This window comes from Microtus pennsylvanicus, chromosome 2 (genome assembly GCF_037038515.1).
Source record: "Microtus pennsylvanicus isolate mMicPen1 chromosome 2, mMicPen1.hap1, whole genome shotgun sequence".
Taxonomy (NCBI): domain Eukaryota; kingdom Metazoa; phylum Chordata; class Mammalia; order Rodentia; family Cricetidae; genus Microtus; species Microtus pennsylvanicus.
Genome location: NC_134580.1, coordinates 17,251,558 through 17,277,911, shown reverse-complemented (window position 1 = coordinate 17,277,911; position 26,354 = coordinate 17,251,558). Strand labels below are relative to the sequence as shown.

Sequence of the window (26,354 nt, the reverse complement as noted above, 5' to 3'; positions counted from 1 at the left end):
CAGTCCCTGCCAGACAATCCCACATCTGTCTCCTTTGTGCTGCCCCTGGTTGATGATCTCTTCCCAGTCAAGCTATGAGTTTTTATTTAAGTCATTTCTCAGCCATGATTGGAGCATTTGGGTTAGGTTTATGAGACTGAATCCTACTTAAACCTTCCCTGTCATTAAGCCAGGCAGTTTTTTTAAGCAGATGAGGGCTTCCTGGGCTGCTCTGGGTTGTGGCTCTCATGGCCCTGCGGTTTTCAGAGCCCTTACCATCTTATGCTGATCTATTTTATTCATCTGGTGACACTGAGGTATCTACTTAATTCTTTGGGGTTCTTGTGGGAATAGAGGTGCTTCTCATGCTGCCCAGTGGGAGGGGAGGAGGCCAAGTGAGGTGGACTTGCTAGTCACAGGCTCCTTGAATTCGTGGAAGGTACTGAAGCTTCTCTCACTGCTGGGCGGGGGTCTGGGAAGACACAGATGTACCCGGGCACCTCTACCACTCACTGGAGGAGCAGAAGATATATAGTCTAGACTCCAGATTAAGAGTGTGGGAGGCTGCGGGTTGTGTGTTTCCGAGGCCCCTGGCCAGCCTGCTTTGCCCCTCCTGTCACTGAGACTTCTATAGTTATCTGCTGTGTCACTTAAAAGCTGTGTTGGTTGGAAGGAGCAGGAAGAGATTAGCCAATGCCATCAGGGTTGATGAGAAGCCGCTGGTTACCTGTTGGTTTGGAGGGACTCTCGCCCTGTTGTCTCCCATTTCAGTCTCTCAGGTGCTGCTGTTGCAGATGGGTACCCCAGGTTCCACGGTCACTTTTAGAGCAGTGTCATATCCATCAGCACTCACTCTCAATTTCCTGCTCCCAGAGTCCTTGACAACTAAATCGATCTTTGTAGATTTGCCTGGTCTGGACATTTTCTCTAAGTGAAGACATATAGCGTGTGTCCTTTTGTGTCTGGCTGCTTTTGCTGAACTTGTTTTCCAGGTTCATCTGTGTTATAGCATGTCAGTTTTTCATCTTTCTTTAAAACTTTATTTACCTTTTAATCACTCATTTCCCCCCCTTTTCCCTATTGTGAATAATACTGTTTTGTTTTTATTTTTGTTTTTTCAAGACAGGGTTTCTAAGTGTAGTCTTGGCTATCCTGGAACTCGCTCTGTAGGCCAGGCTGGCTTTGAACTCATAAAGATCCCCCTGCCTCTGCCTCCCCAGTGCGCTACCACCACCTGGCATATTTTCATTTCTTTTGGGCATGAATTCAGAGTGGATTTATAGGGACAGGTTAGCTCTATGCTCAGCATTTTGAGGAACAGCATAAGAGTATCAGTGTTTCTGCGTCCCTGCCAGCACGTACCCTAGACCTTTTGGGTTCTAGTTATCCCAGTGGTTGTACAGTAGCATCTCGCTGTGGGTTGCATTTACAGGTCTGTGAGGGCTGATGACGTGGGGTGTCTCCTTCGGCTCACTGGTATATCTTCTTTACAGAAGAGTTTGTCCCAGTCCTTGGCCCATTCATTAATGCTTTTGCTTGAGTGTTTTGAATTGAGGACCTTGGCTTTCATTCCAAGGGAGATAGCATCCATGATGTTCTCGGTTTGGGAGTGATGGAATCATTTGAGGTGCTACACAGAGAAACAGGGAGGTACAAAGTATCTGAGCGATGAGACAGACACAGGGGTCTCCCAGGTGAGCGAAGATGTTGACTGGTCTTCGGGGGGACAGAGGAGTTGGTGTTGTGGGTCTGGTTCTGGGTGTGTTGTGAAGAGGAACTCGCAGAATTTCTGATGGATTTTTTTTTCTTTTTGACAGTGTCTCACTATGTAGCTCTGGCTGTCCTTGATAAACTCAGAGAGATCTGTTTGTCTCTGCCTCCCGAGCGTTGGGATTTAAGGTATAAACCATAAGTCTGGCTGATGATGGATCTTACGTGAGCAGTTGAGGCTACTTATCATTGAGAAGCATGAAAGGCCCAGCATTTGAGACTGCCTTCATGTCATACAGCTTCAGGAACACAGAGTGAACATCTTCATCAAACAAAATTTGTTGTGCCATGGTCTGGAGGCCAAAAGTCTGAAATGAGCGTCTGCAGGGCCACCTCCCTCTCAAGCCTGAGATGGAAGACTCTTCCTGTCTCCTAGCTCCTGGTTATGAGGCTGTCAGTCAGTCCTTCATCATCTTTGACTTTGTGGTACCCTCACAGCAGTCTTTGCCCCAATGTGCCTGCATATAAAACTCCAGTTTCCCACAAGGATATCAGGCACAGGAGTGGGGCCTGGCTTAAAGACGTGACCTTGATTACACACATATGAGGACTGTTTCCAAACCAGGCTACGGTTCAGTACTGTGACTGAGGACTTCAAAACAGCTTTACAGGAGACACGCCTCCTCTTTCAGCCAGGGAGACAACAGAGCCACTTGGGGATGAAGGCTGAAGCCAAGCCTCAGAGGGGTTATGTCTGAGAGGCCTATTAGAGACCATGCCAAGGAAGCTGCTGAAGGATGGGTTAAAAAAAACTTACAAACATGACTCATGCAACTCTAAAGTGAAGATGTGTCAAAGATGTCTTTAATCATCGCCGAGCAAGCCAGCACGGTGAGACCATTCATGGCACTGAAGAGAGGCATTTGCAGTGACTGACGCAGAGCTTGCTTGACGAGGCTTGGTAACCCAGATTACCAAAGCAAACTGTTGATGCTCCTCGGGGCCATCAAACTGCCACTCTCTTGATCATCTCTTCCCCCAGGCAGAAGTCACTTTCTGTTAGTCACTATTGGATTTATTTGCACTGTCATCAAACAAGGATCATTTAACTTAGCCGCCTGTTTTCTACAAGTTAAAAGAAAGAAATCTACCTTTCCTGACTTGTCTAGCAAGACACATACCCCAGGAATCTGAAAATTCCCTTGGCAAGTCTGCTGGACAGCATTCAAGCTGATGTTGAAAAGACACATGCCACTCTTTTGCTTAATTCTACATTTCCTTTTTTTTTTTTTGGTTTTTTGAGATAGGGTTTCTCTGTGGTTTTGGAGCCTGTCCTGGAACTAGCTCTAGTAGACCAGGCTGGTCTTGAACTCACAGAGATCCGCCTACCTCCGCCTCCCGAGTGCTGGGATTAAAGGCATGTGCCACCACCGCCCGGCTTAATCCTACATTTTGGAAGTGCTTTATTAGCTCCCACTTGGGATGGTAATCTCCCAGGGTTATTGTTGTCCCAGGAAAGTCAGTTGCCTTGTGTGCTGACCTGGTTCATGCACACAGGTACTGTGAGAGGCGGTAATTAACACAGAGGAACCTCCTTGTTAGGTGATACAGCTAAGCCATGCATTACACAAGAACAAGGCCGGAAAATCAGCTCCGTCTGACGATGTCATCGTGAGGAATGTGGGACTGAGCCTCAATTATGCCTAAGGTAGATTCTGATTTGCCTTTCTAGACCTTGGTTAGGAAACTGAGCCAAACTAATCCTCAGGTTTGCTTACAGTCCTTGTGTGTGGGGGTTTGTTTCCATTTTCTCACCAGCCTCAGTGGCTATCATGGTTCCTGGGTTTCCAGACTGTGTCTCTGTGTAAGGGTGGGCCTTTGTATGGCAGAGTACAGGTGTCTGGCCAGTGTGGGTCTGAGGGTGGTGTGGAGTAGCTCATGTACTCCAAACTTTGTTCCTTTTTATGGCGGGCATGCCATGTGGCTCATGAGAAATTTAAAACCTTATGAGGTCTTAATGTAAAGTCTTGGTTACACAAATGATTTGATATCCCAGTGAAAAGGACAACCAATTTCTATCATAAATATGTAAAGCATTTGATTTTCATTAAGAGGAAAGGTTATAAGCCAGACAAGGAAGCAAATACCTGTGTTCTCGGCACTTTGGAGGCTGAGGCAGAAAGACTGAGTTAAAGGCCTGTCTGGGCTACAGAATAGTAAGTTCTAGAACAACCTGGGCAACTAGAGTCTGCTACAAAACACACAAGAAAGAATAAGCATAGATATATGGTGGTGGTGCACGCCTTTAATCCCAACACGGGAGGCAGAGGCAGGCAGATCTCAGTGAATTCGAGGCCAACCTGCTCTACAAAGCGTGTTCCAGGACAGCCAAAGCTACACAGAGAAAAGGAAAGCAAAACAAAGCAAAGCAACAACAGCAACAACAAAATAATTTAAAAAGAAGATAGCACAAGCCGTAAGCATGATCATAATCAAGGTCAGCTTGTGCTATATACAGTGAGTTCCAGTCTGGCCTGAACTAGATATTGAGAGCCTATCTCAAAAACAAAAAGTAGACAGCAACAACAAAACCAACTAACCAGATTATAAAGCTCTTTTTGATAGATGAATCTAAGTCATAATTTTTTAATTAGCTGTAACTATTCATACCATCTATTGTTATTTTTTCTTCGTGAGACAGGGCCTCTCTTTGTGGCTTAGGCTGGACTGGAATTCACTTTGTAGCCCAGTCTGGTCTCAAACTCACGATATTTTTGCCTTAGCCACCAACCATAATGCTAGGATTATGTGTATATAAGACAATGGCCAGCTCATGTCATGTTCCTCGCCATGCTTTAGTCTTTTTAATTACTGCTGTTTTTTTGTTTTTGTTTGTTTGTTTGTTTGTTTTTGAGACGTGGTTTCTCTGTGTAACAGCCCCGGGCTCGACTGAAACTCTTGCTGTAGACCAGGCTGGCCTTGAGCTGAGATCCACCTGCCTCTGTCTCCCCAGCGTTGGGATAAAAGGTGTGCACCACCACCGCCTGGCCTGTTTTGTTTTTTTGAGGCAGGGTTTCTCTGTGTAGCCCTGGCTGTCCTGGAACTCATTCTGTAGACCAGGTTAGCCTCAAACTCAGTGCTAGGAGTAAAGGTGTGAGCCACCACTGCCCGGCGATTTAATCTTTTATCTTTGTCCTTCTGTTCATTACTGTTGTTGATTTTTTAAATCTTTTTCTTACATTTGAAAGGCATAAGTTACATTTCCATTTTTCAGGTGGATATTTTGATATTTTAACATTATAGTCTATTTTCTTTGGATTCTAAAGTCCTCTAACCATATAATGTAAGAATGTCATTGCTCTTCCATCCCCCCCCCCCCTTTTTTTCCCTCCCAGACAGGGTTTCTCTGTGTTACAGCCCTGGCTGTCCTGGAATTCACTCTGTAGACCAGGCTGGCCTCGAACTCAGAGATCCTCCTGCCTCTGCCTCCCAGTGCTGGGATTCAGGACATGTGTCATCTCGCCCACTCACACTTGCATGTCTCGTTGCTGCTTCTCTTCATGTATGCAGCAGAGTTTGTTTGTCATTTCTGGATACTATCTGACATTACTAGTGCAAACTGGTTTCATGGCTGAAATCCATGTCTTGCTACTGATTTCATTTTTAATCTTGCTAACATATATTTTTAGTAATTTTTAGAGATTTGTTTCAGTAAACTTAACTGTATATGGGCTAGGAATCCATCTTTATTTTGCCGTCTCATTTGAATACTAGTTTCTACTGTATATGAATCCGGATTCAATTCTTTTAGAATTTTGGTAATTCCGCCTCCACACATATTTGAGTCACCATAAAGGTCCTTCCTCTGATAGCTTTTCCGTTGCTTTCTTCATTCTTGAGATTGCAGGCTGTCTTGGTTTCATGCCCGCACGTGGGACTCCCCCGGCCTACTAAGCAGGGCTTTCATTCTCGGAGGACTCATATTCTCCCTCAGTCCTTCCTGCTCGGTGAAGGTTTCCTGTCTTTTCATCTTTTGTTTTATGAGATTGTGTCTTAGCTTTACTCTGTGTTGTGGGAGATCCTTCAGTTGCTGGTTTGCATATAGTTTTCCCAGGGTAGAGAGAAGATTGAGGGCTTAGCTTGCTTGTTCTTTATGGCTGGCTGGCCTGGCATGTTTGGATTCAGGTAAGTGGGCATCTATAGAGGAGGCAACATTTGCTGTTCCTGGCTTTATGGCAGATGTGTTTTGGCCTCTCAGGGTTGCTCCTACCATGACTCAATGGTGTTCTAGAAGGGTACTAGATAACCATAGGACCTTGCTTCTGAGTGGCCACAGGATAACCTTGGTTCCAGAATTAACCCACCCTTAAAAACTTTATTTTCTAACAGGGTAATCACTTTTAATCCCAGTATTCAGGAGGCAGAGACAGGTAGATCTCTGAGTTCAAGGCCAGCCTGGTCTACAGAGGAAGTTCCAGGACAGCTAGAGGTACACTAAGAAACCTTGTATTGCAAAACAAACGACAACAACAAAAGACTTTATTTCCAACCTATAGTTTGGCTGCAGTGGGGCATGGGTGTTGGCCAGCAAGAAGCTCATGGGGCACCGGTCCCAACCTGGGATGCTCAAGTGAGCAAGGCTGTACTGTCCTAGTCACTGGTGCCTTTTCCTGAGCAGTGATCTTGACCTGCTTAGGAAGATGGGGGCCCTGCCCTTGAATGGAAAAGCTTGTCTGTTTACCTGAGGGTGACGTTGTCTACCTGATGTCACAGGCACATCGCTCCTTTATTACCATGACCTCCATGACCTTCCTCTAAAAGGGAACCAAAGAACTACCTAGTCTTCACTCTCATTTCAAAACATTTAGAGATTAATCTCACAATGAAATTCTCAGGAAGCCACTAACTTTTAGAGTTTTAGAGTAAAGGCTCACGTAGAAGCAACCGACTGGAAAGAACGACTGGTGTCTCTGAGCTCCTCCCCACAGGGCCCTGCTCTGGAAACCTTCAGTAGTCTCCCCAGCCCAGGTTTCTCAACCTGGGGGGCAAAGGACCCTTTCACAGGGTCACATATTAGATATCCTGCATATTGAATATTTACACTGCAATTCGTAACAAAATAGCAAATTTACAAAGTAACAAAATTACGGTTATGAAGTAGCAACAAAATAAATTTATGGTTGGGGGGGTCACTGCAATATAAGGAACTGCATTGAGGGTGGCAGCGTTAGGAAGGTTGCGAACCACTGCTCTACTTACCAGGTCCTAGGAAAAGAGGGCAGTGCTTAATGAACGACTTAAAAGAGGAAGATCTGAGCCGGCTGTGGTGGCCCATGCCTTTAATCTCAACACTTGAGAGGTAGATCTCTGTGAATTTGTGGCCAGCCTGGTCTACACAGTGAGTTCCGGGACAGCCAAAACTACATAGTGAGACCCTGTCTCAAAACAACACCACCACACACACACACACACACACACACACACACACACACACACACACACACACACACACGAGGAAGGGTGTGTTGGGACATGCCCCCACGACCTGACTGTTACATTCTTTTTGAGACCTCCATACTTGTCAAGGTCAGAAGTAATCCTCAATTTCTTTCCAAACCCAGTCCTACCCAACCACTGACCCCTCCTTATGCTGCCACCTCAGGGTCCTCCAATCCTTGTCATTTATTCCTCGGAGGGATCCACCCTTGTCTGGTGACCCTCCCTCAGGACCCTTATTTCCATCCCTTTCTAACTCAGACTTAACTACCCTGGTCACCTGACACTACCAGAACCTCACTTATATCCCCCCCCCCCCCCCCGTTAGGATGTCTATTTTTGATTCCCTCAAGAACCACCCCCTTGGAAAACACACCCCCTCAGGAAACCCTACCTGCCCCTTAGGGTCAGCATTCTGGCTCTACTTAGTGCCACTGCACCCCCTAGTAAACATCACCTGGTTTACCCCATTCCTGTGGCACTCTCGTCCTTCACTCTCCACCCTTCAGGAGCCCCACCCTTTCTTAGAACCACCCTTCCCAGTCACCCCACTTTGCACTCCTCTCCCTCCTCACTCCTCAGGATCCCCACCCTAACACCCCGAGAGAGCCACCCTTCCTGGTCACCCCACTCATGCCTTCGCGTCCTGCCCCGCCCCCTCATCCCGGCTTGGCGCGGCGCGCGTCATGGCGGCGGCGGGCGGGGCGCGTCTCGCACGCAGCGCGCCGGGCGGAGCGCTCGCCGCATTGTTTGCTTCGCTGGGGAGCGAGCAGCGCCTCGGCAGGCGTCCGAGCAGCTCCGTGTCCGCGTCCGCGTCCTCCGCCCGGCCGGGCCCCGAGCCGGCCTCAGCCGGCCCTGCCGGCGCCGCCGATCCCGCCCGAGCCGCGGCGCCCTGCGGGCCCGGAGCCGCCGGTCGAGCGCGCCCCGGAGCCCGGCGGGGCTCGGCTGCGCGGCCGTTGGCGGAGGAGCCGCGGCGCCATTAGCGCCGCCTCGGCCTCGCCGGCCCCCGCGCCTGCCCGCCCGCCGGGCTCCCGCGGCCGCGGCGCCCCGAAGGTGAGTGTCTGACGGTCGCTGCTCGCCGCCCGCTTCGCCGGCCGGGGCGGAGGCGCCGGCGCCATGTTTGGCGGCCGCGGTGGCGGCTCCGCATTGTCCGCGGGCGGGGAGGCCGAAGAGTCGGGACGGCGAGGCCCGGAGGCCGTGAGGCCTGGCGGGAGCGGAGGCCGGGGAGGACTGAGAAGGCCGGGCCGGCGTGGGCCGCCGTGAGTCGGCGCGCCCGGGGACGCAGAGATGGGTGCCGGCGGCTTGCCGAAGAGGCCGGGGAGGCGAGACCGCGGCGGGATCGCGGAGGCGGAGGCCGCGGCCGGGTGGGGGTGGAGAGGGACACGGAGGCCACGGCGGGGTCGGGGAGACAGAGGCGTAGAAGGAGGCCTCCGCGGCGCGGAAGGCGCGGCCAAGAGAATGGAGCCGGCGGCGGGGCTCAGGAGGCGGGGAAGCAGTCGTGCCGGGCGGGCTCTGGGCGTCCCGGCGGTCTCTCTGAGCGGCCGGGGCCACATCGAGGCCGGGCGTCGGACAGCGGAGGAGGCGGAAGGCCTGGGGTCTCGCAGCGTCTGCCTATGTCCCTCGCCCGAAGCCTTGGCGTTGCGGAGCGGGTCGCATTATGTAACAAATAGGTCCGATCTATTTTGCCAAGACAGGAAACTCCCTTGAAGAGGGATGGGCTCGGAAGATTTCCTAAGTCGAGCGTGTCCTGCTATCTCCGGAGCAAGCCCGCAGCTCCGCCAAACTCCGTGGATGTGTGCAGGAAACGCTGAGAAACGAACGCGCGTGCGCGACTTTTCTTGGGCCTTTAGGAGAGAAGCAACTTTCCTGTGCATAATTTGCAGAAAACACTGCTCTTCTTCGTGCACTGCAGTTGTGACACACTTTCACACACCTAGGAAAACGCCCCCTTAATGGAGGCCATTCCCTTCACCCAGCTGCGACTGTTTTAAGAGTTTCTGTCATCTGGTAACATATAGTTACAGAGTTGGGGTATTTATTTACTTTTTTAACACCTGCTGGGTCTGGCGCTGTCCTGAGTCTGTGTTCATTCCTTGAATGGTCACACCACCGTTAGAGGTGTGTCTCTTTCCTGTGCGTGCTTTTACAGTGAGGGGTAGAAGAAGCTGGAAGAAGCTTGCCTACAAACGTCAGGGCAGGAAATGAACCGAGCTGATTTTGAGCATGGAGTCTTTTCCTCTTTTTTGCCAGCAAAGCTTTTTTAGGATGTGTGTAACACAGTTATTTCTGGAGAAAGCATGCTTATTGCCTTTGCTGATCCCTCCATGGAAATGCTTGTTTCTGCACAGAGCCGGAGGGTCAAAGTGCTGGGCGGATATAGGTAAAACGAGGAAGCAGATGAGATTGTTGGGCCCCGGACTGAGCAGTACTGCTAAATGCCCTCTTTCCCCGGGTCACAATTACATTTTCAAATTACAGAGCGGCTGTGGCCGTTAAGTATTAGGTTCAGTTCTTGTCGAAAAGTGGTTTAAAGACCTTCAGTGCTCACTAGAAGAATGTGGGATTTGAAGGGTTGGTTGCAGTACTTTACTGTAGAGGAGAAAATTACGTGTTTGTCTTTAATCTGGGAGCTGTTGCTTCTACCCTGTCCTGGTAGTGATTTGTGAAGTGTCCGTGGGTGCACCATGGTTCTCTGTGTGCAGGATATGTTGCTGACACTAGGATGTGCATCTGTCTAACCTACGGGATGCTGCTAGTGGCCAAGGGCTGGCTCTGGTGGGTTTGCTGACGGCTCCCTGAGAATCCAGGGTTGAGTAGGTTCCTCGAGGCCCCACAGATGCAGGTGCATTGGGTCTGGCCGACCAGTGTCTTCTTGTTCTTGTTCATAGGGAGATAGTATCTAATTTTCACACAAAACGTGGGTTTCTGCATCCTGTAAGATTTATCTTAAAAACTGCATATACGATTTGTAGAGATTTCTTTCTGGGACTAAAAAGTGTGAAGTCTGCTCTCTGAGGGTTTTTCTCGAAGACTGATAAGATAATTATGAGGTTGTGAATCCAGGCTTCCTCAAGAGCTGTGATCTGGACTGCTCTGACGGTTGTTCATCTTGGAATGCCTGGGAGTCAGTCTTTTTGCTTCATCTCAGTGAAGTGGGCTCGTGTAGAGGGAAGAGTTTGAATTGTCTCTGCTGTTGTTGCTCCATGTGCTTGTCCTGCTTGATTAGTGGTTCAGATACCAAGTCACCTCAGGGAAAACTGAAAGGCCAGGAGTCCTCAACAATGAGGTGGGAGTGTAGGCTGGCAGTACCCTGATTTTGTCCACACTGGAAATGAACAATTCTCTGCATTGAAGTTTTCAGGCATGTGAGCCAGTGACAAGGACTCTGATTTGTTGGGGTAGGGGGAATTCTGCAGGCTATTTGAGGTTTGTCAGAACCCATCCTTTCTTTGGAGCAAGATATGAACATTTTCAAGTGTGTCAGGAAGACAGCAGAGATGCCTTTTGACTTCTTGCTCACAGCTACATTGACTTGAAGAGTATGTGTCCCAGCACATAGCCAGATGCTGGCCTGAATGAAGAGAAAGGCTGATGCTGCCCATGGGAGTTTCCATGGTGGTCACTGCTTAGGCTCTGTGGAAGCTACATTGGACTGCTTGGGGCAAAGATATTCAACAGATCTGTTCAGGGTTCCTTTCTAAGTCCTGACAAGGCTGTATGTTTGTAGGATGTGTTTGGGAAGAATGGACTACTTTATGTTACTGAGTTATGGAAGCTACTGGCCCCCAGCACAGGGTTCATAGGAGCCCTCAGCTAGGCAGTGGTGGAAAAGAGAAAGGAGAGCTAAAAGGCTTGTTAAGTCTAGGTGGCCATTGAGAATGCCTGCTTTGTGGCTACAGGTATCTATGTGATGTGAAGTCTACCTGAAAAACAATCCTATACTTGTGAGCAAGAGGCCAAGGTCTCAAACTCTGGAGGGCATGTTGCTGTTTTGTAGGCAACTTTTTCTTTTGTTTTCCTTTTTTTGGGGGTGGGGGGTGACAGGGTTTCTCTGTGTAACAGCCTTAGCTGTCCTGAAATTAGTGCTGTAGACCAGGCTGGCCTAGAACTCACAGAGATCTGCCTATCTCTGTCCCCCAAGTGCTGGGATTAAAGGTGTGCACCACCACTGCCCGGCTTGTAGGTGACTTGGCTTGATCTAAAATGGTGACTTATGTGTAGTATGCACCTGTGCCCTAGCTGTTAAGCAAGAACCCTGAGAGCTGCTCCCTTCTGCGTCTGTGCCCATCAGTATCGTTACTTGGATGTGGTGATGGGCACTATTGAAATGTCCTAGGAGAAGTTGTTTGGAAGTCTCAGAAGTATTCAAGCTCCGAGCTTCATTTGTGGGGTGTTGAGTTGATTTGTTAGTGTTACCCAAGCATATTTTGTGGTTTTCTGGTCTTGTCATCCTGCATGGAATTAACTTTGTTATTGACTTTATTTTAGGTAATCATTGCCAAATGAGGAGGAAAGGACGATGTCATCGAGGCTCTGCAGCGAGGCATCCTTCTTCCCCGTGCAGTATTAAACACTCCCCCACTCGAGAAACATTAACGTACGCACAAGCTCAAAGGATGGTGGAGATAGAAATTGAAGGACGCTTGCATCGGATCAGTATTTTTGATCCCTTGGAGATCATACTAGAAGATGACCTCACTGCTCAAGAAATGAGCGAATGCAACAGTAATAAAGAAAACAGCGAGAGGCCGCCTGTTTGCTTAAGAACTAAGCGTCACAAAAACAACAGAGTTAAAAAGAAAAATGAAGCCCTCCCCAGCACCCATGGCACACCAGCTTCAGCCAGTGCCCTTCCTGAGCCCAAGGTGCGGATTGTGGAGTATAGTCCTCCATCTGCACCCAGGAGGCCCCCTGTGTACTACAAATTCATTGAGAAGTCAGCTGAGGAGCTGGACAATGAGGTAGAGTATGACATGGATGAGGAAGATTATGCCTGGTTAGAGATCATCAATGAGAAGAGGAAGGGTGACTGTGTCTCAGCTGTGTCACAGAATATGTTTGAGTTCCTAATGGATCGCTTTGAGAAGGAGTCATATTGTGAGAACCAGAAGCAGGGCGAGCAGCAGTCCTTGATTGATGAGGATGCCGTTTGCTGCATCTGCATGGATGGGGAGTGTCAGAACAGCAATGTTATACTCTTTTGTGACATGTGTAACCTGGCTGTGCACCAGGAGTGCTATGGGGTGCCCTACATCCCTGAGGGCCAGTGGCTTTGCCGCCACTGCCTGCAGTCTCGGGCCCGCCCTGCGGATTGCGTGCTGTGCCCGAATAAGGGTGGTGCCTTCAAAAAGACAGACGATGACCGCTGGGGCCATGTGGTATGTGCCCTGTGGATCCCAGAGGTTGGCTTTGCCAACACGGTATTCATTGAACCCATCGATGGTGTGAGGAACATACCTCCTGCTCGGTGGAAACTGACATGCTACCTCTGTAAGCAGAAAGGCGTGGGTGCCTGCATTCAGTGCCACAAAGCAAATTGCTACACAGCATTCCATGTGACATGTGCTCAGAAGGCTGGCTTGTACATGAAGATGGAGCCTGTGAAGGAGCTGACTGGAGGCAGCACCACGTTCTCTGTCAGAAAGACTGCTTATTGTGACGTCCACACACCTCCAGGCTGTACCCGGAGGCCGCTGAACATTTATGGAGATGTTGAAATGAAAAATGGTGTCTGTCGAAAAGAAAGTTCAGTCAAAACGGTCAGGTCTACGTCCAAGGTCAGGAAAAAAGCAAAAAAGGCTAAGAAAGCAGTGGCTGAGCCCTGTGCGGTTCTGCCGACCGTGTGTGCTCCGTATATTCCCCCTCAGAGGTAAGTGCATCTGAACTTGGGTGCAGATGAGCCTGGATTGACAGACTTGATGGAGGACACAGATCAGGGCTGCAGGAAGCCCTCCATTTGTCTGTTGTACCTTCTGAGAGTCGTTTCTTAAGCCATGTCTCCATTCGTTTGCTACTTTTCCAGTGGGCAAAAATGTAAGAGAAGTTATAGATTGGGATAGTTTACAATTCTTTGTGACTAAGCGGCCTTGAGTATAAGGTAGGCATGGTTATAGGAGCCACAGCCACACTGGTATTCACTCTGCCCTGGCTTCTGGATTTCATAGCATCCTAGGTTTTCTTCCCATCTGTGTAACATGTTTAAGCTCGCTTACTGCCAGAGTTTGGGACCTTGTAAAAAAGTTAAAGAAAAGCATGTGGCTGAAAAAGTGAACCGCCATCCTCTGTAAGGTGCCCCTGAGCTGAGCCCAGACTGGGAGCTGCTGTTAGCAGGGAGATGATGGTCTTCCTGCTAGTCTTGGACTCACAGGGATCTTCTGTCTCCAGCTCCCAAGTGTGGGGTAAAGGTGCTCACCACCACATCTGACTTCTTTCTTCTTTTGCTGCTGATGTCTTCAGTAGTGCAACTGTTGCCTGATCTACAGAAGGGTGACTGTGTGACGGCCCACAGTCTTGTGTTCCTGGTGATAGGAGTCCTGCTGTGCCCTTCTGTGCTACTTAGGGACTGCTTCAAATCCCCCTCAGTCTGCCCTGATCTGCCCTCAATCCCTTTGTCTTCTGTACTCCTTGGCTTGCCTTTTTTGTTTCATTATGTAAAAGGAAGAATGTTCTTTTTCACATCATAGCACCCATTTGAACCCTGTCCATGAGCCTGGAGGAAGTAATTTTCTGTGAAGGGTATGGACTTTTAGTATGGTCAGGTATGTAAAGCCCCGAGATGGTGATGTTCATGAGAAGCAGACAGCTGCTCAGAAGCAGCTTACCTGGGTATTGGTGACAGGACTGCTTTGTAAAGACAGGTACTTGGCAAACGAGTGGACTGTAGACTTTCAGAATATTCTTATTGTTAAAGGGCTGAGGCTGTCTTTAACACAGTGACCATTAGGTTTTTTTTTCCTTAATGTTTGACTTGAAGAAGTTGCTCATTCTTAGTAGCTTGTGTTATACATTGGAGTTGGGCACTATGGTGCCACCGTGAGTTTACTGGCTGAGTTGGGAGCACAGTTTTAACATAAAAGGAACCAGTACTGTCTTTGTATTAGAGTTTAAAACAGTTTTTGTAAATGCTGTGTTATCGTAGAGCTATATCTCCTTCTTACAATCAGTGAATCAAAAATGAATAGAGTGCATAACCCGGTGCTCAGGCCAGACCCTGTGAAAACCCCATGAATGGCTAGAGAGTGCATAACCCAGTGCTCAGACCAGACCCTGTGAAAACCAGCATGCCTGTATTGGTAACATTTTCAGCCTGACTTCAAAGATAGTTTAACTGGGATTTCTCCTTCTGAGGCAGAAAGGATAGGGTTATATCAAGAGCCATGAAAAAGTTGCGTTTTACCAAAACTGAAGTAAATGAAACAACAGTCTATCAGTACTTCTCTGGTCAGCGCCAGATATTACCTGTTTGAGGTGATGGGTGCAATCCTTGTACCTGTGGTTCCTGATGTTCAGGTTTGGAACATGAGAGCTGCCAGATGGGTGGGACTGTGGGAAGGAGGATCTGCAGGTGAGAACAAAGGCTCTTTGGCCTTCTGTAGCCAGAACCGTTGAGGAAAGAACTTGAAGCTCTAAATACTTCAGGGTCTATTGTAGAGTTCAGCAGGTAAGAGGTGCACCCAGCTTATGCTCTCTCCCAGACAAAGTCTTATCTGTTCCAGGATCACCTGGGACTTACTAAGCATGCTGGGTCGGCCTCGTACTTGTGAGTCTCTTGCTTCAGTTTGTTAGGTGCTGACCATGTCCTGTCCTGTCCTTTCTTGTCTTATTTTGTTTGGAGATGGATCTCACTATGTAGACCAGGCTTGCCTCAAACTCACTATGTATCCCAGGCAGGTCTCAAACTCACAGCTTCAGCCTCTTGAATAATGGGATTACAGGTGTAAACCAGCATGCTTACTTGGCTACTGCTGCTGCTGCTTTAAGATTTATTCCCCTGTGTGTATGAATGTTTAGACTGCATGTATTTAAGTGCACTATGTGTATGATTGGTTCCTGCCAAAGTCAGAAGAGGGCTTCAGATCCCCTGGAACTGGAGTTATGGGTGTTTTTTTTGTGAGTCGGTATGTGGGGGTGCTGGGAATTGAACTCACATCCTTTGCACGAGAAACAAGTGCTTTAACTACATAACCATTTCTCCCCCTCTCCCCTTTTCCCCTTAATTTAGGAACAAACTTAAGTCAGCTTTGAATAGAGATAAAAGTACCTGAACCAGAAGTTTGTTCTGACGAACTTAAAAGAGTTTGTATTGCCCCGGTCTCCAGGGAATTCTGATATCTTTGACTACCGTGTCCCTGGACAAGTTCCCACTACCCTCAGTCTGCTGGTTACGTGGGAATAGACTTGCCTCTGGGGGCAGGGGGAGGGCATAAAGGACAGAGCGTGTGCACATGTAGGGTGTAGCTGGAGACAGAGGGCTGCTGCTTTTCAGAGTTTAGTCTGTCAACTAGAGTGTCTGTCATGTGACATTCCAGGCTCATTCAGGATGCAGGCAGGTCTCACCTGAGGAGGGAGGAACAGTTGTTTGAGGAGAACTTTAAAAAAAAAGTGTATTTCTAGTTATTCATATTTTTATTATTTGGCATTTGTAAACCATAAAGATTGCTTTTGATTTATTTAAGCCATAAACTTTAGAGATCAGATGCAGATAGTCTTGACTTTGCCCACTTATTTAGGAACTTTCTGTGACTCTTTGATTGGACATCTTTGCACTAACTGTAACCAATAGACTGAGGGCAGTGCTGGATGAGATGGTGCACAGCTTAAATACCAACCCTTGGGAAGCAGAGACAGGTGGATCTCTGAGTTCAGGGCTAGCCTGCTGTACATAGTGAGCTCCTGGACAGCCAGGATTACATCAAGAGACCCCTGTCTCCAAAAGAGAAAAAGTTTTGAAGAACATAAGTGTTTAAGTTTGGGGAAGGTTGAAGACGGAAGCTTGGAGTCCTGAGCTACAGGTTCCCTGAAGTATTAAGCCTACTAATTTTCTTGCCTTGGCTATGCAGGGCAGTACTTTTTATTTCCAGGAGAGTGACTGCTAGTGGGTGTGGCTGTTGTCTGCCTAGATCTGGCTTGGGACTTAGAGCCTCTAGCCACTTGGATAATTGCTGTGCATTTTATTCAGTACAGAAGATGCCTGAGTAGTGAGTTGAGACTGGGGCTCCTTTTCTTTGGTGGTATTCATATTGGCAGTTCTTGATCTGACTTTGGGAAAAAGACAAAAATGGAATATGAACACTTACGGGTTTCATTGGATAGAGTAGCTCTTGCTTTTGAGTATAGTATTGAATTCTGTTAGGATTTGTACCTTTTTCCTCCTCCGTGCTTCTGGCAGTTAATTATATAGCTAGTCCCTGACTTAAGATTTGATTTACCTTTTTTTTCTTCCCCTGAGACAGGGTTTCTCTGTGTTGTCCTGGCTCTCCTGGAACTTGCTCTATAGATCAGGCTGGCTTTGAACTCACAAAGATCCTCCTGCCTCTGCTTATGGAGTGCTGGTATTAAAGGTGTGTGTACCACTACACCCCACTTTTCTCTTTTCTTTCTTTTTTTTAAATTTTTGAGATGGTCTTACTACGTAGCTTTGGCTGTCCTGGAATTCACTATGTAGGTTAGACTAGCCTCAAACTCATTGCAATCCACCAGCCTCTGCATCCTGAGAACTGGAACTAAAGGGGTGTAGCAGCATGCTTGACTGAGTTACCGTGTCATTCTATGCATTCAGTACAAAACACACTTGGAGCTTTGCCCTTTTCGGGCTAGCAATATGTGTCATAGACTCTGGAGGTGCTGGCGACGCACTGATGTGAGCCACAGCTTCGTGAGTGGCACAAAGAGAATGAGCGAGAACTCTTGGTGGGAAACTGTTGCTTAACTAGGCTGTTTGGTAGGAGAGATGCAAGAAATGAACTCTTGACTTGTTGGTGTGAGGTTATCAGCATGTAGCCCTATTATGGCAAAGAGCATCTGTGTTTGATAAACATTTCCATCTGCCACAGGTTGGCCCCATCCCTCCCAGGTGGAAGCCCTACCCTGCATGTACTGAGAGCAACATAGGGGTGTTTGCTGCTGTGGGAGGACCTTGGAAAGCAGGCAGATGCATCTACAATAGTGATACTGGGGAAGAAGCATGAAAGAAACCAACTGAAAAGTACAAAATGACATACTACGGTGTGGAAGGCAGGGTGCCCACCCTGGTACCTGGCAAGTGGAAAGAGCCAAATCAGTCTAGGGGAACAGTGGGTCTGTCTACTCATTAGACGGTGTCAGCAGCAGCATGCCTTCTGATGTGTTACATTAGCTTGCCCTTGTAAAGCTGTGCCATTATTGATCCGAGATCTGTGTGTACAAGCCACCCATCTTACTGACTCTGTTCCCACCATCTGGACACCATCCCCTAGTGGGCCTGGGTGTTTTGTCTCTGGGCACTCATCTGAGGGGGCGTCTCCAGTGTGGCTGATTTTCTCCTCCTTTTAATTGTCATCATAGTTACTTTGCAGAAACAGAGGTAGATATTTATTTTAGAAGTTTATTGCTGGGGGCAGATTGTTCCTGCTGTCTCACTACTGTTGCTGTTCAGTTTGAGTTCACTCAAAGCTGACAGTGGGGTGAACTTGGTACCAGAGCTGCCCAAGGGAAGGGACCCTGAGGTCAGCAGGACACCCAAGTTTGACTGTTTAAAATTTTCAAAACAAACAAACGGAACAAAAAAGACCTCCATTAGTTCACCTAGTTACTTATTGCTAGTGTTCTGCTGTGAACTGTATACATCCTTATACATGGATTGTGGAGACTTACACACATCCCCTTGCATGGTCAGGTGCCCTTCTGGATATAGGTTTTAAATTATGTCTTTGCAATGGGGAAGGACACAATGTCTAAGTCCTGTATGCATCCACCTTCTAGAGGTAGTCTCAGTGCCTGACTGTTGCTCCGTGCACCTAACCCTGCCTTCCTCAAACCCTCCAAGTCATAGGAAGACCATTCTGATAACTGTTTTCTGAGGTGTCAGATCATTGGGCCAGCTGGAAGGTAAGGAGTCAGAGAGCCTGAAGGTAGGCAGGTGAGACTCTGGGCAGTGTCCTGTGGACACAGGGCTGGGGTGTGTAGCTGTATCAAAACCCATTCAGCTGCTGTGCTGTGACTATTGAGTCTCTTCAGTCTTCCTGGGTTTGGGTATTTTCAGTCTTTGTCTTCTGTGCTACCTGGAAAAATGTTCTTTTTGAGTTTGTCTGGTATTGCCTTCTGGTTCACTGAAGTTGTGCTTGAATGTGGAGTAAGTTTTCCTCCTGTGGTTGTGTAGAGCAGTGGTTCTCAGCCTTCCTAGTGCTGCTATCCTTTAACAGTTTCTCATGTTGTGGGGACCCCCAGCCATAACGTTTTTGCTACTTCATAACTGTAATTTTGCTACTGTTATGAGTTGTAATGTAAGTATTTTTGGAAGTAGGGGTTTGCCAAAGGGGTTGCTGCCCACAGGTACATGGAGCCTACATATTCTCTGTGGGTGATGTTTTTATTTTTTATTTATTTTTTAAAAGTACTGTTCTTCTGGCATGTATGTCTACAGGCCAGAAGAGGGCTTCAGGTCTCATTATAGGTGGCTGTGAGCCATCATATAGTTGCTGGGAATTCAACTCAGGACCTTTGGAAGAACAGGCAGTGCTCTTAACCGCTGAGCAATCTCTCCGGCTCAGTTGTTGGTCTTTTTTTATCATGCTATTTGAGAAGAATATTGTTTCCTGTGTGTAGTCTAACATCTGTGGTGAGGCTTGAAAACAATTCCAGACTGAGGGTTGTTTCTGCTTGGCCAGTCTTTCCTTTGATGGTAGAGTAAGTGTTCATCCTCAGGTCATCTTGTGTCTTCCTTCTCCGTGGTGCTTCTGTTCTCCTCCTTTTGTACTGGTTTGTCAGTGACCTGGGTAGGCTGGGAAGTTTCCCTACATGGGCATTGTGAGGGGTCCTGGAGGATCTGAGAGGAGCCACTTGTCACTATCTCATGGGGTGAGGGGTCAACCATTTGATAGCATTTATAATAAAATTGGCCTCGGCCACAGTTGAGCTGTCACCTCTGAGATCTTGGCTGCTGGTCATTTCTTTGTGGTGAGTGTCTTGTTATAGGCAGCCATGAGGATGCCCAACTTGCCAGCTCTCTCTCTGTGACTGTCACGGTTGTGGTCTTGGCAGTCCAGGCTTCACATGGCCATCTGTTGACCAGAAGGTGTTCTGTGCTTTATGCCTAGAGATCCTTGGAGGCAAAAACCAAGACTTTAAAATAATACTTCTTTTTTTTCAAGACTTTAAAATTCTATTTGTTGATGCTATAAGGTGAGAGACTCTTGCTAGTCTGACCATGGAGCTGTGGTGAACATGAGTTGAGTTCGTTATAAAGTTGAGGATGTGTGGGAAATGCTGGGCTGATTTTACAGATTCACTCTCCAGAAATGAGTTGTGTGGAGCATCTGCAGAGAGTCTGGATCTGTTCACGTACATAGGTAGAAGTGTCATTTCCCCACTTCTTATGACTTTTGCCTAGAAAATTCTAAATAAGGAAAAAACCCAAAGACTAACATAATTTGAATTATCAGATGTAAGATGTAGCAGAGACAGGGTCACCTTTGAAGTCCTGCAGTCCCTGTTCTTATTCTTCTAATAGTATTCACATACATCTGGGGTGGCTGGTTCCGTCTCGCACTCAAGCATGCACGTTTGTGCGCGTGTACACACACTCCTGGAGTGCATTATTTAAACTTTTATGCAGCTATCCCACTCCACCTGCATGCTTTGTACTGCCATCTCCAGTGGCCCTGCAGCATGAAGGAAGCCATTCCTTGATGATAAGGGGCTGTATGATATTGAACCTTTGAAGGAGCAGTCTGGATATGGATTTTGGGGTGGATGTATGTTGCCACAGTTGTTACAGTATATAGGTGGGTGTAAGCGGGTTATCCTATCTAACACCCCTCTCTGCGGTTTACATATGTGTCCTGCTATCTCTTGAACTTGCTTGCCCCTCCCTGTACTGAGTCAGCAAGCACTAATCATTGTAGCTCTCACTCATTTTTAGTGATAGCTATGATTTACAAAAAAAAAAAAAAAAAAAGAGAGAGAGAGAAAAAGAAAAAGAAAAGAATAAAAACTTTAAATAAAGTCAAAATAAAGTCAAGAGAACCCATTTGTTCAGCAATGTAATCCAAAAGTTCTTGCGACTGGCCAGTTCTCCCTTGCTTGTGTCTCCCTTTTCCTTGTTAGAAACAAGTTCCAGCCATGTGACTCTGTCCATGACCTGCAGTGGATAAAGATTCTTATAACTGGCCGGGCAATGGTGGTGCAGGCCTTTAATCCCAGCACTCAGGAGGCAGAGGCAGGAGTCTCTGTGAGTTCGAGGCCAGCCTGGTCTATAAAAGCTAGTCCCAGGACAGGCTCTAAAACTACAAGGAAACCTTGTTTTGAAAAACCAAAAAAAAAAAAAAAAAAAGATTCTTATAACTGTAGATTTATAGTTTTTGATGAAGTGAGTTTTGGCCTGTGGGTCAGTCCTTTTCTGTGTGGACCGTGCCTTTTGGGTCAGACTTAAAATCATCTCATCCTATAGGTCAGAGAGTTTTTCCATGTTTCCTGCAGGAGCCTTGGGGTCCTAAAATTGTTTGTTGAGGATGATGGGAGAGAGCCTAAGTGCCTACTCCCTCCATACTGCTGGTGGATCTGCTGTTGGCCTTCCTGTGGCCTCACAACCCCACGGTTACTGACTTGTGTTCTTGGTCCAGCTCCACAGCATTGCTGAGTGGAGTAGAGTGGTAACTCATAGAATATTTGGGGCTTTCTGCTGACTGTCCCCATGACTACATGGCTGTGCCCATTATAGCAGTGTTCTATATGAATACTGGTAGGGACTACCTCATTATTCACATAGGGTTTTTGTTTTAAATTTTATTTTATGTGCATTGGTGGGAACCCCTAGAACTGAAGTTAAAGACAGTTTTGAGCTGCCTTGTAGGTGCTGGGAACTGACTGAACCTAGTTCCTTTGGAAAAGCAGCCAGTGCTCTAAACCATTGAGCCATCTCTAGCCTGCTTTTTTTTTTTTTTTTTTTTTTGAGACAAGGTCTCTACATAGCTCTGGCTGTCCTGGAATTAAAGGTGTGTACCACCACACTTGACTAATATGAGAGGGGCCAGGGAGGTCCTATCTCAAAACAATACCCCCACCCTGAAAAACAAAGGCAAAAGTAGCACAAGTATTTTGTGACTGCGAAGATTCAGGAATTTTTGTTTTATATTGATATATTGTAAATCTCTTTTTTTACAATTTTAAAAAAAGATTTATTTATTTGTTATGAATACAGTGTTTTGTCTGCATGTATGTCTGCAGGCCAGACCAGGAGAAGGCACCAGATCTTATTACGGATGGTTGTGAGCTACCATGTGGTTGCTGGGAATTGAACTCAGGGAATTGAACAGTGAAAGAGTAGCCAGCAGGCTTAACCTCTAAGCCTTCTAAACCCCTGATACATTGTAAATCTTAATATTATCTTTGTGAACAATGTCTGAAAATAACTGTTTGAGTGGGTTTTCTGATCTTTCTGCTCTTTATCCAGACACAGTTGCAGCCTGCCTGTTGAGCTGGCCAGAGGGGACTAGTTGATGCTATACAACCTGCTCTGATGTTTATGTAGGACTTTAAAAAAGCAAACTAAACAAAAACCAGTCTCACTATGTATCCCAGCTGTTCTGCAACTCACTGTAGACCATGCTGGCCTCGAACTCAGAAATCTGTCTGCTTCTGCCTCCTGAGTGCTGGGGCTAAAGGGGTGTGCCACCATGCCTGGTGTCAATGTAGCTTTAAAAAACTAGTTATTTCCATGGATGACTATTAGTGTTAGAATGAGATTAATTTAATTTAATTCTCTTGCTGTTTTCATTTTTACTTTTTGAGATAGTCTTTGTGTGTAGCCTGGGCTGACCTCAAGCTCTCCATCCTTCTGCTTCAGAGTCTTGAGTGCTAGATGACAGGTGTGTCTACATGCCCTGCTTTCTTCCTGGTTTTTTACACTCTTTTTTTTTTTTAATATTTATTTATTATGTATACAATATTCTGTCTGTGTGTATGTCTGCAGGCCAGAAGAGGGCACCAGACCCCATTACAGATGGTTGTGAGCCACCATGTGGTTGCTGGGAATTGAACTCAGGACCTTTGGAAGAGCAGGCAATGCTCTTAACCACTGAGCCACCTCTCCAGCCCCTCTTCCTGGTTTTTGCTTTTATTTACTAAGGTGCTAGAAATCCTGGTCACAGCTATGAGTAGACTATATAAAAACAGCCTCCTTAGAAGGCTCAAGCTCGTTGTCATCAGCTGACTTCCACTTTAGGGCCAGGATTTTTCTAGCTAAAAAAGTGGGCAAAACCTACTCCTCCAAAGGTTAGGGTATGTGAGTCACTTGCCATCTTCATTTTGCAAACATTTTCTTCAAACTTTTCAGCAAAAATGGGTCTACTGAGATTTTTCTCTTGCATTTTTTTTGTTTATTAGCTATATTCAGGAAGGCTTGAGGAACTCTTTGAGTGTATTCTTGCCAACATTTAAAGTTTTTAAATAAGACTACAATTTCAAAAAGTTCACAGGTCAGATGTGTGGTTAATAAGTAAACGCTCTTGTAACTACTCTGTGTCACATGAGACTGCGTATTGCAGCCCCTGCCTGCACAGCTCCTTTCCATCTTCAGGGACTGAGTGCTCTCTGACTTGTAGGGCTCGCCTCAGGAGCTTTCCACTAGAAATCCTGCTTTACTTGTGCCTTTGATGGAGTACCTGTATCCGTTTTAGTTACAAAAACTAAATAGACAAGGTTGGGTACTCTGTTAAGAAAAGTTTTTGAGATCACAGTTTGGGGAGCTGAAAGGGCAAGATTGGGCATCACATCAATTTATTCTCTGGCTGAATCACATCAGAGCAATGGCATCATGGCAGGAGCATGTGTGGGAAGTAGAAATGACATGGTAAGATAGGAAGCCAAAGCACAGGGAGTGGTTAGCCTTAGGTCTCCCTTTTGGGTACCAGTATCACACCAGAGATCTGGGACAAATTATAGTGGAGTAGCACCTCTTTCCTTCTAGGGGTCCATTTGGTCACGTCTCCTTCCAGGTTCCTCTGTGCTGTGGGTCTCATGCCTGACTTGTTTGATGGCCTGTTCTTCTCCCTTGTGCTTTCTCTGAATTAGTAGTTAGTTGGCCTTGGAGCTTAATGAGTGTGGGATGAAGAAGTAGACATACTTGCTTTTGACTGGTCTGTTTCTGGTGGGCTTATAGTACTGTGCCTTTTGCCCATCTTTTTCTCCAAGGCACATGGTTGCTCGCCAGAGGTGAGGCAGGCTCTGCAGATGGTGTTTGCATGCATACCTGTAGGGCACATTTTCAGTATAATTTTATGTATTTAACAGTTTTGTTTACAACCTGCAAACTGTTCTCATTTTTCCAAATTTTTGCACTAGAGAAAAGATGGATTTTTATTTTTATTTTTTTAATTTTATTTTTTCTTGAGACAGGGTTTCTCTGTGTAGCTTTGTAGCCTGTTCTGGCACTCACTCGGTAGACCAGGCTGACCTCAAATTCACAGAGATCCTCTCACCTGTATCTCCCAAATGTTAGTGCTCGGATTAAAGATGTGCGCCACCAATGCCTGGCTGGATTTTTTTTTTTAATGAGATTGGAGTCTTTCTTTATTAAAACAAATTGCTAACCAGCATTTTTTGGGGGGTTTTAATTGTTAAAAAAATTTCTTGTCCCTGAGCTGGATGGTGGTGGTGCACACACCTTTAATCCCAGCACTTGAAGATAGAGGCCGGTGGATCTCTGAGTTCAAAGCCAGCCTGGTCTACAGAGTGCGTTCCAGGACAGCCAGGACTACACAGAGAAACCATCATGAAAAACAACCGCCCTCCCCCAACGAAAAAAAATATATGTACTGCCTCATGTATAACCCTAAGTGTAATATTTAACATTATTTCCATGTTAAAGCCCTCTGTCCTTTACATGTTGCTGGAATTTATATAGTATACTATATAGATGTTATGCCTCGGTCCAAGTGGTGAAAACAAAAACTACCCAGAAAAGCTGCTTACGAAGTGACCAGGCCTGGACATAGTTTCTTGTGGACTTTGATACATCTTCAGGTGTCTGTCACTTGCCTTCTGTTGTGCTTTTCTCTCACCATCATTTGGTGGGTTTGTCATTGGAGATAGGCTTTTTGCATGGTCTCGGTGCCAGACCCACCCCTACTGAACATGCAGGGCTGTAGGGGGTAGTAGAGCTAGCAGGGCTCTGGCAGGAGACCGCAGCCTCTGGATTTGCAGCATTCTCAAGAGGAAGCCAGCTTTGCAGATCTGGGTTTCTACCTGGTAGTAGTGGTCCTTGATTGTTCTGTAAAACTTAATTTGATTCTTTTTTTTTTTTTTATTTTTAAAGTGAACTTAGAAGCTTTTAATGTCAGTTCTAAAATTTTGTTGTGTAATGCACAATGAAGGAACACCTTGTGGCCTTTTGTAATTTTGTACTGTTGAAATCGTGAGTTTGGTGGAGATTGTTTTCCAATGCTCTTGTGAGGCGCACTGAGCTCTTCGAAAGTAATGGTGGAAAGGAACAGAGAAGCTCTCTGGCTGGCCTTCAAAGGCTTGATGGTTTAGTCCCCTGCTGCGGAGGTTTACACAGCTTTGTATTTCTAGTCCCCGAAGGATGAGGTGTCTCAGAAGATGGTTGTCATTTATTGGGAACAGACTGTGTTTCCAGCCTGAGCTGGTGGGCTGCTCTGCTTCAGGTAGGAGTGGGACCAGGGCCGGTAGTGCCACCTGTGAGAGCAAGCTGTGACCTCAGAGTCCAGCCATGAGCATCTTAGCTGACAGTGGTCAACACTGCTCTGTCTGCGTGTAGATAGGACACCACACAGAGGATCAACGTGTTGAAAGTTTGGTCAGCTGTGTTTCTTTTTGGACATTTGACCTGATGACTATTTTGGTGGATGAAATCTCCAGATAGCTGAAGGTTATGAACTGTTTTCATAGTACAGGGCCATAGATACTATGTGTCAAGACTCAGGGAGAGACCTGCAGTGTTACTAAAGTAACGTCCTGTCTAGTTTTCTAAATGCAAACACACTTAAAATATGCTTTTCAAAGCTAAACTCTGAGTTTTTCCATGTTTTAGATTAAATAGGATTGCGAATCAGGTGGCCATTCAGCGGAAGAAGCAGTTTGTGGAGCGAGCCCACAGCTACTGGTTACTCAAAAGGCTGTCTAGGAATGGTGCTCCCCTGCTGCGGCGGCTCCAGTCCAGCCTGCAGTCCCAGAGAAACACGCAGCAGGTACGTGCACATTGCCCTCATCCACCTTTCAGTGCCACTTGCCTCCTAACACACTGATCAAACACTGTCCCTTCAGGTTGGATGTGGTGCTGACCCCTGACCGCTGGGCTTTGAGCTGCTAAGCTGCAGAGTATGGCGTGAGCTCAGTGTTGAGTTGTGCTTCCTTCCCTACTCTTGCATTCGCTGATGGGTGTCTGCTCTATGTCTAAGACTGCCAGTTCCAAGGAGAGAAGGGACTTGCCAGAGAAGCTGGAGAGGGAGGCCTGATGACAGCCTGGACCTGATGGGTGGGGATCTATGTGCTGGGCCTTGAGTATATCGTTGGCTTAGCATTAATCATAGCAAGGAGGAGGAGAGGAGTTGAGGAGGTGACTTTTAAATTTCTTTTAGTTTTATTTTTATGTGTATTGGTATTTTGTTTACGTGTTTGTCTGTGTGAGAGTGGTGGGTCCTGGAGTTATAGACAGTTGTGAGCTTCCATGTGAGTGGTGGGAATTGAACCTGGGTCCTCTGGAAGAGCAGCCAGTGCTTTTAACTACTGAGCCATCTCTCCAGCTCCCAAGGAAGTGACTTTTTAAAAGAACAAAATTAAACAAACTTGTCCGTTTATCTTAAAGAGGAAAGAATTATCTTCTGTGGATGTCACACATACTGTTCCTCTCTACATTGCCCAAATAAACATGTCTGGTGGCCTCTACTGCTACTCATGGGAAGGGCTAATCTTTATATCTGTAAAATATCAGCCAGCTTTAATGGAAGTTAAGTCTG

General features: G+C 46.7%; 1 protein-coding gene across 3 annotated transcripts in view; it reads left to right on the top strand.

Moving 5' to 3' along the window:
* The first annotated feature begins 8,099 nt into the window (after positions 1–8,099).
* Brd1 (bromodomain containing 1) overlaps positions 8,100–26,354 on the top strand; it is a 48,253-nt gene continuing 29,998 nt past the window's right edge. For all 3 annotated transcript variants that reach the window (XR_012909598.1, XM_075960270.1, XM_075960269.1), the window contains exons 1-3: positions 8,100–8,238; positions 11,674–13,054; positions 25,430–25,586. Coding sequence is in view for 2 of the 3 variants with exons in the window: in XM_075960270.1 (XP_075816385.1) it covers positions 11,688–13,054; positions 25,430–25,586 (1,524 nt within the window). In the remaining variant the exon portion in view is untranslated. The remainder of the gene's footprint in view (positions 8,239–11,673; positions 13,055–25,429; positions 25,587–26,354) is intronic.